This window comes from Dipodomys spectabilis, unplaced genomic scaffold (assembly GCF_019054845.1).
Source record: "Dipodomys spectabilis isolate Male_0828 unplaced genomic scaffold, ASM1905484v1 ptg000113l, whole genome shotgun sequence".
Taxonomy (NCBI): Eukaryota; Metazoa; Chordata; class Mammalia; order Rodentia; family Heteromyidae; genus Dipodomys; species Dipodomys spectabilis.
The window spans coordinates 278,189-296,453 of NW_024870790.1; the positions used below are offsets into that span (position 1 = coordinate 278,189).

At 38.1% G+C, this 18,265-nt stretch overlaps 1 protein-coding gene across 1 annotated transcript; it reads left to right on the plus strand.

Annotated features, from left to right (window-relative positions):
- The first annotated feature begins 744 nt into the window (after nt 1–744).
- LOC122114940 (T-complex protein 11 X-linked protein 2-like) lies at nt 745–18,041 on the plus strand. Its single transcript, XM_042688210.1, has 9 exons — nt 745–862; nt 6,804–6,906; nt 13,080–13,200; nt 13,723–13,943; nt 15,189–15,325; nt 15,556–15,773; nt 15,875–16,056; nt 16,778–16,941; nt 17,809–18,041. The coding sequence occupies exons 1-9, from the start codon at nt 760–762 to the stop codon at nt 18,039–18,041; spliced, it is 1,482 nt and encodes a 493-aa protein (XP_042544144.1). The 5' UTR covers nt 745–759.
- The last annotated feature ends 224 nt before the right edge of the window (nt 18,042–18,265 follow it).

Genomic DNA, 18,265 nt, shown 5'->3' on the forward strand with positions numbered 1-18,265 from the left:
CTTTTTTTTTTCCTGTCCATCTTGATACTCAGGTACATGGCCCCAAGCCTGCTACCAAGGCAACACGTTGCCCATTGTGTCCTATTCTGGACTATCTTACCTAGGATCATGGGTAGGGGTGTACCTCTAGTTAGACTTCATCATCCCTATAGTTTCTTATGACCCCTCCTTGATGATCTCCCCTCTCCCCTTGAACACCATGGTATGCCCCAGGACTATGATGTGTAGGCAGCTGGGGTCTCACTAACAGACACAGCCACTACCAGAGCAGTGTGTTAAAGATCAGGAAGAGGTAAGGGAACTGGTTCTTGAGTGGTGTGTGCATGTGTGTATGTGTGTGATATAGTCTACTCTTTGAATTCAGGTCAGTAAGACTCTTTGAGTGGCCTTGAAGCAAAAAGGGGGTATTCTGGAAATAATTAAAGGTAACTAGAGTCCAGACAGATTCCCTTCCCCAGTTTGGCTAGTGAAGTACAATCCACACTCCTGTTTGGGCCTTTTTTTCTCTTTTGCTTGCCCAAACTTCATCGATTTCATTAAAGAAAAGCCCACTAGTCTCAAGTATGGCATTTAAAAGATTCTAGTTCCTCTTAGAAGCCCTTGAAGTGTTTTTTCCTTAACTGGGATCAGCATGGTCAGTCACCAAAGTACAGGTAAGCCCTTTTCTCCCTTGTCCATAGATCAGAGCCAAATCTAACATTGCCTCTTCTTTACTCCCCATTTCAAGGTAACACCAAGGTGCCTAAGACTTAAGAAACTATGCTGCGGAACAATCCCAGTGATTCAGAGAGTGGGACCCAGGAGCCTGAAACACAAGGACAGAGAGAGGAAGACAAAACCTGTTTAGAGGACCACTCTCCAGGTAAGTCATGAATATTACTATTACTTCTTTAGGTAGTGCTTGAGAGCAGTTAGGTTAAAGGAACACACAGCCTGTGGCTTATGTTCCTTTAATGGATACACAAGGCTTTTATAGCTGTGCACTTTTCCTTTCTCACCTTTCTGAAAGCTCTCTTTTGAATTTTTCTTCTCTTTGCCTCCTCCCTTTTATGCACAAGATTCAAGACCCTGATTGTTAAGGAAAATTAGCAGATTTTAGATCCAGAGAAGGAAGCCAATAAAGCATGAATTACTTGTGTTTGACAAGACTTACTTATGACCAAGTCCATTAAAAACATGAGAAATAGATAACATTCTTGTATTTTGATTTTGGAGAATGTATGAAATAATCCAAATTACTTGTTATTGGAATTATGTTTTCTATTCCAGGAGTTCTTGTTAACATAAGAATTATCATTATGATAATTATCATTATCATTGCTCTGGGTAAAATTTTCAGATGTGTAATGTGTTTTTCTACATATTAGGCATTTGAAGTTTGTTTTGACAAATCCAACCTCATAGGAACTCAAATTACCAATTAGCTAATGATCTCAGGAAATTTAATGGAACATTAATTTGCATACCTGTTCACATGTAGCTACTTTAAACTCTTAAAGACTGAAATAAGGAAGAAATATTTGGAACAATGACTCCAGTTTGGTGAAACATACATGTTTCTCTGGTGACACTTGAGGTCACTGATAGTAAACTCAATTTTTAGTTCATAGTGCCTCATAAATAGCTTAGTGAAGTCAAGCACTAGTGGCTCACACCTGCAATCCTAGCTACTCAGGAGGCTGAGACATAAGGATTACAATTCAGAGCCAGCCTGGGCAGGAAAGTCCATGGAAGTCTTATCTCCAATGAACTAGTCAGAAAAAGCCAGAAGTGGTAGAGTGCTAGCCTTGAACAAAAGAATTTCAAGGACAGAGCCCAAGCCCAGAGTTCAAGCCCTAGGACTATATATATGTACACACACACACATACATACATATGTGTGTGTGAATTTATTAGTATTTTTTTTGTCAGTCATGGGGCTTGACCTCTGGGCCTGGGTACTGTACCCTAAGCTCTTCAGCTCAAGGCTAGCCCTCTAACACTTGAGCCACAGTGCCACTTCCAGTTTTCTGGTTTTCTGGTGGTTAATTGGAGATAAGATCTCACGGACTTTCCTCCCTGGGCTGGTTTTGAACCGTTATCTTCAGATCGATGCCTCCTGAGTAGCTAGGATTGCAGGCATGTGTCACTGGTGTCTGACTAGATAATATATTTTAATGTAGATATCTGTTGAATTAGGGTACAGAGGATATAAGTTGATGACGGCTTTGAAATTTTAACACAGAAAAGTAAGATCATCTTAGAGTGAAATGTAAGATTCTTGATATGTGACTTTTAGTGTACCATGGTGACAACTGAAAAATATTATAGATCCACATTGAAAATGAGTTAGAAAATAGCTTACTTAATTGCATGTTTTATTGTATACACCAGATATACCACATCTTAATTATAACTACTTGATATGCTATTGTGTATTATTGTTTCTGGTAATTTGTTTAATGGACTTCAAAACTGTGGTTTCCTAATTCCAATGCTGATCTGTATCATAGTTCTTATGAATACTGAATGAAATAAAACAATAAAGTCCTCCTCATCCCAGCATCCTCACCATTCCCTGACAATTCCTTTTCAATTTTCTGATGATCTTTTTTAATGTTTCAGTTTCCACATATGAAATAGAATATTTAATATGTGTCTTTCGGTGTCTGGCTTATTTCACTTCACGTGGTATCCTACAGTTTCATCCATATATCTGCAAATGATAATGTATGGCTGAATAATATACCATTATGCACATAAGTGCTATTCTACTTTTTATTCATTTGTTGATGGGCAGCAAGGCTGATTGTGTGTTTTACCTATTATGAATAGTACCACAATAAACATGGGCATGTAGCTATCTACTTTGAATGCTAACTTGTTTCCTTCAGATATATGCTCAGAAGTGGGATACCTGGATTGTATGATAATTTTGAGGAATCTCTATTCTGACTTCCACAGTAGATTACTAACTTATTTCCCCCAACACTGTATAAGGGCCATTTTTTCCATGTACTTGCTGCATTTTTTCTATAATGCTCAGTCTGACTGAAGTGAGATGGAATTTCATTGTACTCTTAATTTGCATGGGATGTGTTTATTCACATCATTTACCATTTTTGGATTGGATTACTTGTCCTTTTAGTGTTTAAATTATTTAGTTTTCTGAATACCCTGGATATTAATTCTGTCACATCAATAGCAAAATCTTCTCTCTATCTGAAACTTGCTCTTTATTCTGTTGATTTTTTCCTTTGCTGTAAAAGAGCTTTTAATTTTGATGTGTCAAGTTCACCTTTGCTCTTATTTACAGATCTTCTAGTGTGCCATTTAGAAAGTAATTGTTGCTGCCAATATCTGGCAGAGTCTCTCCTATGGTTTACTCAAGTACTTTGAGAGCTTAAGTTATTAAGTTCCTTTATTTATTTTGAGTTTATTGAACAGGTTAAGATATACCAGCTAAGCTTCAGCATTCTGAGTGTGGATATACATTTTTTCCCATCATCATTTGCCATAGAATCTGGCTTCTTTAATGTATGTTTTGGGCAACTTTGCCAAGAATCCATTGGCTATGGATATGTACTTTTATTTCTGGTTTTTCTATTCTGTTCCCTGCATCTCTCTGTCTTTTTATGCCAATGTTATGCTATGTTTGCTACTGTGGCTCTGTAATATGTCTTGAAGACAGATGATGTGATGGAATCAACTCTACTCCCTTGACTCAAGATGCCTTAGCTATTCATGTTCTTCATGATTCCATATGAATTTTGGATTCTTTGTGCTGTTTATTTTTCTGTATAACACATGGTTTGGCTATGTTATATTTCTGTTTTCATTCCTTTCAAGTGTTTTTTAGTTTCCTTTCTGACTTCCTCAGTGATCCTCTATTTAAAAAAAGCGTTTGATTCGGTCTCCACCTATCTATAATATTCTGAAATTTCTCCTGCTGTTGAATTCCAGTTTCATCCCATTGTAATCAGGAAAGTTACAGGATATGATTTCCATATTTTTGAGTTTATTGGTACATGTTTCATGGTCTAATATATGGACTGTTTTAGAGAAAGTTCCGTGAGCTTATGAAAAGGACATGTATTATGCAGCTGTTGGCTGGAATGTCCTGTAAATGTTTAGTACATTTTATCTCAGTTTTGTTTGATGTTGCTTTGTTGATTTTTTTTGTTTGGATAACTGAGAGTTTTGGTAAGTTTCGCTTAGGATGTCTTTGATCTGTGATTTTCCTACCTTTGCCTCATGAATAGCTGAGATTATAAGTATGCAGCATTATATGTGGCCTAAAGAATGGGTTTCTTTTAAAATGTCTTTCTCCAGAAGATATTTTTCAGTTTGCTATGCAATGTTTAATTTATCTCCAGATGGGCACCTTGTTGTAACTTTCCTGTAGCTTCTCTGTCTCTGATTAGGAAGTTTGGGCACAGTGTGTATATCAGACTTAGAGAGATCCACTGCCGCTGTGGATCTCACAAGAATGAGGACACTCTATTAGATTAAGCAACTTTAGTGTAGACCACTGATTGTGTACGGTACAGTCTGTACACTTACTCCTACAAAAGAAAATGGAAATGGAGAGCCTTATGGGCTATGCAGGCTTCCTCAAGTACTACTGGTATTAGTTCTGTTACTTGAAATGTTCTCTAGTTCTGGCTGCTCCAGAAGTAGTGAGGACTCTGAAGCACTTATCCTCTGCTTTAGACACTTGTGAAGGTGCAGGTGCTTCGTAGGGAGAGGAAGGGTAAAGAGGCAGGACTTGCAGCATCTACCATGGCACTTGCACCCAATCTCATCAACAGTGACAAGGTGCACAGTGACATATACAGGGGACCTGTGAAGGTGCAATTGCAGGAAGAACATTCTTTTTGGCTGCAACTGGGCCAGGCTCATCAATGTCCAGGATCTTCCTCTAATTATTTTAGTTGTAGTGCTCACTGGGGATCAGACCAAGCCAAGTGAGTCAGAGCTAGAGCCAGGCAAAACTAATCTCAACCGAGGTGCTCACAGGAAAGAATGCTACTGGAATACAACCTGCACTGTGTTAAGTTTCTCTCTGAAACTTCTTAGGGTGTGTACCCTTCAGGGCCGTATTTGTAGGAGTGGGGGTCAGCAGAATGAGACTAAAACTGGACAAAGTTCCTCTCTGGATATTCTTTATGTGCCTCGGATGTTGAGCTACAGCCAAGCTACTGTGGTATTGTTCAAAACTTTCCAGAGTACACCACGGAGGTGGGGAAGGACTGAAAACAGTTCATTTCTCCACCTTGTTAGCAAACCTTTGAACTGCTGACACAAGTGACATCTGCTCTACAACCAGCATAAAACCACACTTGACTGAGTATACATCCAGTCTCAGAGGGCAGGCTTCTTGATCTCTTGGTTCCTGAGGATGTTATCCTTGCCCAATTCCCTTTGCATTTCAGCAACCATTCCCCCCTATATAGCCCTGTCAGTATGTTTGTGTCAGCATCAGGCCACCAAGCCAAGTTTGATTCATGAAGCTGCCAAAAACTGAGCTATTTTAGAATACTTACAGGGTTCCAGAGGTGGGGATATTGGAGAGGGAGGGGGAGGTGACACTTAAAGCAGTGCAAATTTAGACACTAGGTTACAGGGAATCTCCCTAAGGGTTTTCAGGAGATGAAGCAAGTTCTTTTGCAAAGTCTAAATTACTGTCCAAACGTTAGGCTTCTTTTCTATTTAGGCTGTAAGCCTATAAGAGCTACAATAGCTAGGAGTGCCCAAATGTGTGTTGACAGCATTGTTTGGGACTCTCTCTCACTTTTACCTCTATGGATGGAATACTCTACAACCCCCAGCTGTGGAAACAGGTATAAGTGATAGAATATTTTGTTTTTCTAGCTATGTTCCAGTCCCAGATGTCTGGATTTTACAAACTTTTCACTATTATCCTATTGAACTCCAGTTTCTCATGCTGTGTTACAAATTCTCAAGTTCTCTTTTGGTTTAGATAGGCCAAAGACAAAGTACCAGGGATGACGATCATGCTTTTATTTACAGCCACTCCTGTTCATAAACGCATCCACTGCACAGCACACTGTTTATAGGCTTAAATTATTTCCATCAGCACAACTCTAGCCCCTTGTCTCCTAGTTGCATCTCCTCATTGTACCCTCTTGTCTAGTGGCAGTACACCTGTGCAACAGTTCATTCTCTCTCTAGACAAAAGTGGCACATGGCCAAAGGTGGCCACACATAGTCTCACATGCACATTCAGTTTCAAATTTATATGTGGGGTTACTTTAGGTAGCTTATATATTCATGACTTGAGGTTTCCTGGATATGCTCAGCCAGTTGAATCACAGTCCTTGGGAATTGCAGGCCTGAAACTCTCTGAGATTATAATGAAAGAAGTCTGACTTACTCCATTTGCTTCTCCACATGAAGTCACTTCAGCAGGCAGTTATACACCTGCTATTTTAGTTCTTCTTTTTGGAGGAACATGTAAGTGCTAAGTCTGCTCTCCAACCATCTTGACTCTCCCTCTTATCTACTGTTCTGATGTTTCAAGTGAAAGATTTTGACATAAATCTCACCTTCTGCTTTTTATAAGCTGTCTTCTCCACATGCCTGAGTTCTGTTAGTTTCCAGTGTTATTGAAGGATAAGGAGTTCAGAAAATCTGAAATATTGAAAGGCTGAGTGACTGTAAGATTCACTTGATGAATCAAGATTAGAAGGCCCTTACTAGCTGAATAAATCTCTGAATTAAATAGAAATTCTTTTGTGGATTCACTTTTGATGACAGCTATGCACTTCTACAGAGCTAACCTGAAATCCTTTCTGTTAAAGATCTGACACAGACAGCTATTGACCATTCCAAGCTGAGTACTGCTCTTGATATCATGGTAAAGGAAGATCTCTACATGGAAAAGAATGCTTTAACTGCAGACAGGTACAAACTTCTATTTTTTTCTACTTCCTCTTCCTTGCATAAGAATATAGCTCAGATGATTTTTGAACATTTTAAATTTAATATTTTGAGTCTTAGTCTTAAATAGTACCATCAAATAAAAAACCAGAGTGACCAATGTAGTTATTCATTTAAAAGTATTGAAGTAGCTGGGCGCTGGTGGCTCAGATATGTAACCCTAGCTACTCAGGAGGCTGAGAGCTGAGGATCGTGGCTCAAAGCCAGCCCAGGCAGGAAAGTCCATGAGAATTTTGTCTCTAATTAACCACCAGAAAACCGAAAGTGGCACTGTGGCTCAAGTAGTAGAGAGCTAGCCTTCAGCTAAAGAGCTGAGGGACAGTGCCAGGCCCAGAGTTCAAGATCCATGACCAATGCAAAAAAAAGTATTGAAATATCAAATTACATTTAAATGTGAAACAAACCAATGTAATATTGTTGAAATGTTCATTTCAGCTAATAATGAAAGATAGTGTGAATTTCAGGTCTTTTCAAATGTAGCTCCTAGCAGCTTCTTATGATTTTCTACAGATTAAATAGGTATTAATAAACAGCTTACTTTTCTAATAGTAATATTGACAATTCTTCATGGAATAAAGTATTTCAGGAACATTTTTACGTCATAATTGGCTTAATAAAAATTTGGCTTAATTTTGATTCCTCTTAATTATCTCGATACTGTAATACATATGTAAGAGCCATTCAGCAAGTATGATTTGATGCTGCTATTAGAGTTGTAATCATTATATGGGTAAATTTTCAGCCACTATAAATGAGTGTGTAACTTTTCCACTTTAGGGACTGTATTAGTAAAGTACCTTACTCTTCCAGAGGTTCTCTTACTTCTCACAGACATTAGATTTGCCCTGCCTATTACCAACAATGATCATGCTAAGTCCAACTCCCCTGAAGGAAGACTTCACCAAACATGGATGTCTAGCATCCTTTTTACTTCAGTCATATACATGGAGTCCAAGTTAGATTTATTTTCCTGCTGGCAGGGGTATATAGAAAAGTCAGACTTGGAGAGTGAAGGAATATTAAAGTTCATGGTGGTAATTAGAGGTGGGTAAAGCAAACGGGAAATAATGTTATCTAGAGTTTTTAAATTTTACTTTTTATTATAATAGTTTTTGTCATGCACACTAATAAAAAAGGTTGAAGTTTTGGAAAGCAGTATGGAGGTTCCTCAAAAGACTACACATAGAACTCCCCTATGACCCAGCAATCCCACTTTTGGGCATTTACCCAAATGATTACAAACAAGACCACACTAAAGCTACCAGCACAACTATGTTTATTGCAACATTATTTACCATAGCTAAGATATGGAACCAGCCCAGATGCCCCTCAGTAGATGAATGGATCAAGAAAATGTGGTATATATACACAATGGAATTCTATGCCTCCATCAGAAAGAATGACATTTCCCCATTTGTTAGGAAATGGAAAGGTTTGGAAAAAATTATATTAAGTGAAGTAAGCCAGGCCCAAAGAAACATAGGTCCCATGGTTTCCCTTATATGCAATATCTAGTATATGTATGAGTCAAGCGGAAAAGGTCAGATAATGTGATGTTAGGAAAACGATCCCTTAAATATGTATTTTAATTTTTTTTTCTTTCATGCATGTGTTTCTAACGCATTTATAAGATTATTTCTTTGTTGCTTTGTATGTCCCTCCCCCACAGTGTAACCCCCGCTTTCGCTATATTTGATGTCAGTATAACTTGTGGAGGAGAGGGGGACAAACAAGTCGTTTAAGGATTCAGGTGGACCTGTTGCAACAATGAGAAGTACAAAATGTCATGTCAAAAACGAGCTTTACAATGTCCATGTGGGGGAGGGGAGGGGGGAAGGATTGGGTGGGGGGGGAGGGGGGAGGCTGGGAAGGGAGGTGAAGGGTAAACAAAGGAGGAGGCTGCAATGCTTGGTAAGAAATGTATGCATTATCCTTCCCATATAATTGTAACCCCTCTGTACAGTATGTTCTCAAATAAAATAAAATTAAATTAAAAAAAAAAAAAAGGTTGAAGTAGACTTTGCAGTTATTCTTTTGTTTTTCTGTTTTTGTTGGTCATGGGGCTTGAACTCAGGATCTGGGCACTGTCCCTAAGTGCTACTATTTTTTAATATGAAAAATTAGAATTTTATTTTTGATACATTTTTATTGTAAAAATACTGTACAGAGGGGTTACAGTAACCTGAGCAGGGTAATGAGTACATTTCCTATCAAGTATTGTTGCCTCCTCCTTTGTTTTTCCCCTTCCATTCCTTCCCTCTTATCTCCACAACTACCTTCCCCACCCCCCCACCAAAGTTGTAAAGTTCATTTTCAACATAGTGTCTTGTATATCTCATTGTTACAATGGGTCAACCTATATCCCTATTTAAGCATTTAGTTTTTTCCCTTCCCCTCCCTAAATTAGAGAAATGTATATACAAGATGCAGGGCACCGACATAAAATACAATGAAAACAGGGGTTATACCATGGGGGAGGAACATACAAAGAAACAAAAACATCACATGGTACATTATAAATATGTTAGAGACAATAGTATGAAAGAAAAAAATATTTGTGTCCCTATCCTGGGGTTCATTTTGCTTAATATCATCTTATATGGTCATATGTACATAGCTTTTGACCTTTTCTAGTTGTTCTACACATGTACAACTTATTGCAAATAAGTGAAACCATGGGACCTGTGTTTCTTTGGGCCTGGCTTACTTCACTTAATATAATTTTTTCCAACTTTTTCCAGTTTCTAACAAATGGGGCAATGTCATTCTTTCTGGTGGAGGCATAGAATTCCAGTGTGTGTGTGTGTGTGTGTGTGTGTGTGTATACCACATTTTCTTGATGCACTCATTTACTGAGGGGTATCTGGGTTGGTTCCATATCTTAGCTATGGTAAATAATGCTGCAATAAACATAGTTGGGCTGGTAGCCTTAATATGTCCTTGTTTGTGATCATTCAGGTAAATGCCCCAAAGTGGGATTGCTGGGTCATAGGGGAGCTCTATGTGGAATCTTTTGAGGAACCTCCATACTACTTTCCAAAGTGGTTGAACAAGTTTACACTCCCACCAACAATGCAGTAGAGTTCCCTTCTGGCCACATCCCCTCCAGCATGTTGTTATTAGAGTTCTTGATTATAGTCATTCTAACTGGGGTGAGGTAGTATCTCAATGTTGTTTTGATTTGCATTTCTTTTATGGCTAGAGAGGTTGAGCATTTCTTCATGTGTCTATTGGCCATCCTTCTTTCCTCTTCAGAGAAGTTTCTCTTTAAGTCTTTAGCCCACTTATTTATTGGGCAGTTGTTTCTTTGAGGATTTGTTGTTGGGGGATTTAATTTTTTGAGTTCCAAGTATATTTTAGATATGAGACCCTTGTTTGTTGTATGGCTATGGAAGATCTTCTCCCAATCTGTGAACTTTCTATTGATCTTGCTGGCTATGTCCTTTGCTATGCAGAAGCTCTGCAACTTCATGAAATCCCATTTGTCCAACCTTTCTTTGATTAGTTGTGTTTCTGAGTCTCTACTAAGAAAATTTCAGCCTGAGCCAAGGAGACCTAGGGTTTCTCGTATTCCGTCCTATAATGTTTTCAGGGTGTCTTCTTTGTCTCCAAGGTCTTTGATCCATTTGGAGTTGATTCTGGTGCAGGGTGATATATAAGGATCTAGCTTCAGTTTTCTACAAGTGATTAACCAGTTTTGCCAGCAGCATTTATTGAAGAGGCTATCTTTCTTCCATTCTATTTTTTTAGCTCCCTTATCGAAGATTAGGTGGCTATAGGTCTGTGGGTTCATTTCTGGGGTTTCAATTCTATTCCATTGGTCCTGTGGTCTCTTCTTGTGCCAGTGCCAAGCTGTTTTGTTTGTAGTAGAGTTTGAAATTTGGTATTTATATTTCTCCAGCAGTGTTCTTTCTGTTAAGGTTCGTTTTTGCTATTCGGGGTCTTTTATTGTTTCATATGAATGTTTGGATTGCCTCTCCTATTTCCTTGAATAATGAGGTTGGAATATTAATAGGTATCGCATTGAATTTGTAGATAGCCTTGGGAAGTATTGCCATTTTCACGATGTTGATCCTTTCAACCCAGGAGCATGGGAGGTTTTTCCACTTTCTAAGTTCTGCTTTGCTTTCCTTTTTCAGGTTTTTAAAGTTTTCATTGTAGAGGTCCTTCACTTCTTTGGTTGAGTTAATTCCTAGGAATTTTATTTTTTGTGGGGCTATTACAAAAGGAGTTGTTTTCCTGATTTCTGCTGGAGTCCTACCATTTTGAGCCACAGCGCCACTTCCACTTTTCTGTTGATTAATTGAAGTTAAGTGTCACACTGTCTTTCCTGCCTGGGCTCGTTTTGAACCATGATCCTCAGATCTCAGCCTCTTGAGTAGCTAAGATTACAGGCATGAGCCATTGGTGCCCAGCTAGGGGTTTTCTTTATATATTATTAACTAATTTTGCATTTAGGTTTATAAAATGATATTAGTTATAGGTTTCTAAGGGAAATCTCATTGTCACCTATCCGTTTTTCAGTTACTTACTGAATACTTGTGAGGTAAAAGTAGAATATTGAGTATTGAGAACATATGCGTTAGCTGTCTGTCTACCATGAAGAAATTTCTGTAGGATAGACAAACAGCTATTGTACAGAGGGATATGTTTTCTAATATCCAATGTCTGGATTTATATGTTAGTGCTTAGCTGCTTGGGGAAGATCAGTATTGTCTTTCCTGAGAAGCTAACTTTTGCGTTGAATATTGGAATATGAATATGGGCTTTTTAGGTAGTAAAGGAAGAAAGGGTATATCTCTTTAGAGTCACATATTCACATATTCACTATAAGCAGATTGTTATTGTTGGAGTACTTGGTATTAAAAATAGAAGTAGGTAATATAGCGTAGTGGAAAAATAAGATCCTGAAGGGTCATAAAGATCCTATGTCCTGCTGGTGTTAGACTTCCTGAAGAACTTTAATTGAGAATGAGATTTGCTTCTTAAGAGAATCATTTATTTTATCGAGGATATGTGGCATTGTGGGAGGTGAGACTATGTGAGTCAGGTTGGACACTTAATAGATGAATGCATTAATCCAGGTAGAGATGATGGTAGGTAGGGTAAATTCTAGACATAGTTAGGAAACAGGCATTTGCTTACCAAATAAATATGAAGGATGATGGGAAAGGAATTAAGTGTTCTAGCACATTCCAGATAGTTAAAAGTTGATGGCCATTTTGAGTTAGATTGATATATGAAGGAAAAAACTTGGACATGTCTTCATTTACTTTGGTATTTTTACAGTTTTTAAAGAAAGTAATGCTTGTGTATCTGAAAAGTATGCTCTTAAAGAACAAAGCCAACCTCTCTAGCGTGCAAGACCAAGTATAAATGAGGGACCAGTTTGAAGGGGGCTGATAAGTTCCACCATTTTGTTTGTGCTGAATATTAAATGTCTGATAGACCTTGTATAATATCAGCAGGGAAAATCCTTACTCATAGACCATGCCTGAAGAAAAAGAGATGACCTACTTCAAAGGTTTAAGTATGTGGAATTGGAAACTAAATCATACATTTAGGCTAGGGTACCATGACCAGAATTCAGGGTTTCAACCTGTGCTTCATGTTTTTTTTTTTTGTTGTTTGTTTGTTTTGTATGGAGAAAGCTCTGGAATCATAGGTGCTGTTATGAGCGGATTTGACCAATGTCTTTTTTTTTTATTTTTTATTGTGAAAATACTGTACAGGGGGGTTACAATTACATGGGCAAGATAATGAGTACATTTCTTAACAAGCATTGTAGCCTCCTCCTTTGTTGAACAATTTTTTAAATCAGATTAAGTACTGTTTGAGAGACAACTATCCTGTTTGAATTCTATAAGTAAAAAACAATTTTCTGACAGGTGCTGATGGCTCACGCCTGTAATCCTAGCTACTCAGGAGGCTGAGATCTGAGGGTTGCAGTTCAAAGCCAACTGGGGCAGGAAACTCTGTGAGACTATCTGCAATTAACCACCAGAAAACTGCAAGTGGCTCTGTGGCTCAGTAGAGCACTATCCTTGAGCTCAAGAGCTCAAGGACAGCACCCAGGCCCAGAGTTCAAGCCCCATGACCAACAAAAAAAGCTATTTTCTTATTTGCTTTCTTGTTAGTCACGACAGCAGGTTTGTGGAGAGAATGTACAATGCTTATTGGGACCATCTGAAAGAACAATTATCAAGTACTCCTCCAGATTTCACCTGTGCTCTTGAACTAATAAAAAATGTCAAGGAGGTGAGTAATCCTACATTTGTTGATATGCAGTACCTAGACCCTTGAGTTTTCAGTGGATACTAGTATCCTAAGTAGCACACTTTCTGAACATAGGTAATATGGAGAGGATTCATCTTATTCGTAATATATAGCTTGAGAGTTAGGCTATTGCTGTGAAAGGACAATAAATGTCAATCAAGCAAATTTTCACTGGATTGTCACTATGTTTTACATACTCTAGGAGCATAGAAGTAAATTTTTGAGTCAAACAGATATTTCCTGCACTTCTTTTTATATTATACTCTTATTTTTATTTATATCATTCTTGTTTCTTGAAAATTATAACTACATCTATAAATGATCCCAAAGTAAGCTTCAATTGTAATTGTCTTCAAAATAGAAAACATAATTCTCTAAGAAATTTAAAGATCTGCTTTCCTTACCTCTAAAAGACATGGTCTAGGATGACTTTAACCTAAGAGAATTGTTCATTGAAGAGATTCTAAAGAGAAATTGGCTCCTTTCATGTCCTTTGCTGGGCAGATCTTGCTGTCGCTCCTATTACCACACCAGAATCGTCTGAGAAATGAGATTGAAGAATCTCTGGACCTGAGTGTCTTTGAGCAGGAGACAGAACAAGGAGCTCTAGATGTTCTTCATCTCTCTACCTACATTCTCAAATTGATGAGCCTATTGTGTGCTCCAGTACGAGATGAAGCAGTGAAGAAACTAGAGAGTATAAAAGATCCAGTGGAATTACTGAGGTGAGAATGTAGACAAGCTATTTTTGGGGCTGGGAATGTGGCTCAGTGTTAGAGTGCTTGCCTCATATGCACAAGGCCCTGGGTTCAATTCCTCAGTACCACCTACACAGAAAAATCCAGAAGTGGCTCTGTGGCTCAAGTGGTAGAGTGCTAGCTTTGAGCAAAAGAAACTCAGGGACAGTGCCCAGGCTCTGAGTTCAAGTCCCAGGACTGGCAAAAAAATGAATGGAAAGAAAGAAAGAAGTTTCAGGAAGTGGGACTGTGGCTCAAGTGGTAGAGTGCTGGCCTTGAGCTGAAGAGCTGTGGAACAGCACCCAAGTCCAAAGTTCAAACCCCACGACCAGAAAAAAAAAAAGTCAAGACAAGCTATTTTTGTCCATTTTGTTGCTAATAATGTAATCCACAGACTGGATACCTTAGGGGGAAAAAAGGTTTTTTTGAACCCCATTCTGGAGGTTCAGTGTCAAGGATCTCCAAACAGTCATGGTTTTCTTGTTGGCAGAAACCCAATGTGATGCAGGACACCATATGGTGAGAGACACGAGACAGCTAAGTGTGTGCCACAGTCTCTTGCTTTTTCTGATAGTCAGTCATAGGAGCTCCACCTTGATGGTTTTATATAACCTTAATCACCTTCAAGGGCCTCGCCTATAAAATCATAGTTGGATAAAGTTTCCTTCTCCTAATATCTAACTTCAACATGGATATTTCATGGGCAAACGGTATTTAAACGTTAGTATGCTCTCTTAAAGATGCCTTTTTACTATGTGGCCTAAACTGTTCCCATGTCCCTCACTTCCAAACATTGACAAACTGATGATTAAGTTTTTAACACATGCTTTGAGGGGGCACATTCAAATAATATCAAATTGTAAATTGAAGTAGATCTATTTTTGTTTTGTTTTTTGTGCTAGTACCATGACTTGAACACAGGGCCTTGGGTTCTGGTTTGCTTGCTCATTGCTGGCCCTCTGCTACTTGTGCCTTAATTCTTATCTAGCTTTTTGCTGGTTATTTTAGGGATGAGCTTTCTTGGGTTTTTCTTCTTAGGCTAGCTTTGTACCTTGGTCTTCCAATTTCAACTTTCTGATTAACTAGTATTGGAGATATGAGCCACTGGTATACAGCAGATCTGTTAGTTTAAAGGCCCTTTCTAACTCTAAAATAAATTCAATTTTATGATTCTTTCTTGAGTTGTACTGTCCCATGTTAGATTTTTTATTACATATTCTGTTTTTGTGACAGAGGAATCTTTCGTGTTTTGAGTCTGATGAAAATGGACATGGTGAATGATACTGTCAAGTATCTTCAACCCTACAGGCAGGAACATTCTATCCAACATGAACGAGCTAAATTCCAAAAACTTCTTGAAAAACAGCCAGGTAGGTTTAAAATTTAAGAGCAATAGGGGGGAAATTTTTGATCTTGGATCTACTTTTTTTTATAGTGATTTCCTATTTTTTAATAGGAAGTTTCCTAGTAGGTCAGGGATAGGGAGAAGTATTTCTCTAAAGACAAAGAACCCTTAAAAAGTACTTATTTATTTACATGTCTCCATGTCTTAGCCTTCCGTTGTTGGAGTTTAAGATACGTGACCCCTTTTCTATCACAGATTCCCTCATATGTACCAAAATGTGGCTAACTGATGCAGCCAGAGACCTCACTACACCATTTCCAAGTTCTGACATTCCTCGTTCCTCTACCAGCACAACATGGTCATTTTCTGATCAAGAAGTGGAGAACTCAGAGCCTCCTAGTCTTACAATGGTGCTATACCAAGCCTACTTGAACCTCCTTCTCAAGGATTATGGAAACGAAGAATACCCAGAGGTAGGAATATGTGTCAGGCTATCGCCTTGTTTTGTTGTTGTTTTCAAAGCCTTCATTGGAACCCTCCTTTCCTGAAAGCCCATTCTTTTCTGCCTCCTCAGACTCTCCTAATGGACAGAATTCGTCTTCAGAAGATGAATTCCAAATTGAAGCATTTAACTATCCTGGCCTCAGTTTTGCTAGTGGCTAGAAGTTTCTCTGGAAGTGTTTTATTCAGATCACCTGAATTTGTGGAAAAACTGAGATGTGTCACCAAAGCTCTGACACAGGAATTTAATTCCAAGTATGTTGCATAGTTCTCTCTTAGAATAGAAAAACAATGTGGTATTTGTGATATATGCAAGCAATACATTACCCTTAGTCTTTATTGAGGCCCACATGAAGGCCTTCAAGAACCAGCTCCAAAGACTGTATTTTCAATAAGTTGTATTGAGGTTTAGGGCAGAATAAAATAAAACTTTTCCTAAGAGAAAATTGTGAAAGTTAGATTGCTATAAATATTCATTCATTTTTTTCAAAGAATGAATCTATATAATTCATTGAGCAATGGTGGATTTGTGTTATGCATATCCAGAAATTGATCACTTAATCAATTGTATCGATTATTTACTACATTCCATACTAAAGTAAAAAAGAATTAGAAGTTCAAGTTTCTTAAGATATTTACAGTTTAACTGTAAAATAGAAAAATACTATCAAATATTTAAGGTTTTTAAAGTTTACAAGCACTAAAGATATTGAGTGGATCCAAGGATGGACCTAAACATTTTCCAATTCTTATTTCCTTTGAATCTTATTTCATATGGTGATATGTTTATGAATTACTTGGCACATTGAAGGTAACAATCAAAATATTTTGCATGCCCACTGGCTTGTGCTATGTGTTGGTGATGGGAAACTGGAACTGTCCCTTGAGTGGACCTAACTTCTGGTATGAAGCCTTCTGCACTTTACTCCTATATCAGAAACACTCTGTACTTTGTTCTCTGTACTTCACTATCTAGGCCTGAAGAGACTATGTTGAGAGTGAGTGAACAAGTACCTCAGGAGATTTATCAAGGCCTTAAAGACAAGGGCCTCACTGCTCTGAGCAGTGAAAACAAGGCATCACTTGTAAGCCAACTCCAGAATATTGCCAAGAAAGAAAACTGCATTCGTATCATCATTGGTAAGAATCACCAAGATAGTGGTAGGGAAAAGCAATGATGATTTGTGGGGTTGGCAGATAGACTCTGCTATAGCAGTGAATTACTAAATCATTTACAAATATATACATATTATTTGGGAAGTATTTTAGCTTTAGTTAATTCATATATGTTTTATAGGCCTTGAAATAAATCTTTCTTAGATGTGAGTTATTGTCCCACCAACCCTACTAAGACATTCATGTTCATTCTGTAACTACAGTTCAAGATCTATGTTGGAAAGTCCATTCTGGATTCCATTCTTTAAACTACTCTTTTCAATGGTACTGATGCAATGTTAAGCTACAAAATTTGTTCCATCATAGTATGGAAATAGTTCATTTGGCTAGCTTGCTTGTAACTTTAACATCTTATAGTTTAGTTTGTTTATATGGGTCAGAACTTAGTGTAGTGGCTCTAACATGTGCCCATAGAATTCCAGGTACAGTGTCAATGATCTTTTTATTGGTTCAGGTGTCCATCATTCATAGATATGTAATCTTATAAGCAGCCAAAATTTACCAGCTCTGCATTGTTTTCATTTATTTATTTATACTGTGGTGCTAAGGATTTCATTCAGAACCTTAGAAATACCAGGCAAGTGCTTTGCCATTGAGCCACACTTATAGCCCTAGTTTACCATCTTTTGATAATGCATTATCTTTGGAAGACTGATAGCATTCCTTCTTCCAAAATAGAACACAACAAAAATCTCATTTGTACAATTTATACAAATGAGTGGGTAAGTCACTGAAAACTCGGTTAACTTAAAAGCTTTGGTGAGTAAAGTGTATGCTATGAATTTCTTCTGAAATCTCTTTATTCCTTTTTGTGTTTTTCCTTGTTGACAGAACAGCGGATTCGCTTGTTTTTCAAATGTTGTTTAATTCGTGGCATGCGAGAGTCCCTTTTAGACTTTCCTGGAGGCCTTCTATTCATTGAAGGGGAGTTGGCAGAACTGGGCTGGAAGTTTGTTAGCCTGATACATTACAATCAGCATGTCTTCAGCCCATACTATGCTGAGATCATGAAAGATATCATTTCTCCAGCTCAGCCAAATAAAGCAGAAGTGGAACCTGTCTAATAGTTCTGGCCCCCATCATAGCACCAGGAACCCAGAAGATCGGGCTCAGCATATTCCTGGGATTATACCACCTGTGGCCACCAATTCAGGCATCCTTCTTCCTCATTACAGCCAGGACATAGCTGTAGGCATCAAGCATAAAAACACCAAGTGACCCAACCCCCTTTCACTAATAAATTGTGAGCTGCAAGAAAACCTCAGTTCCATCTGTTTTATAGCTGAAA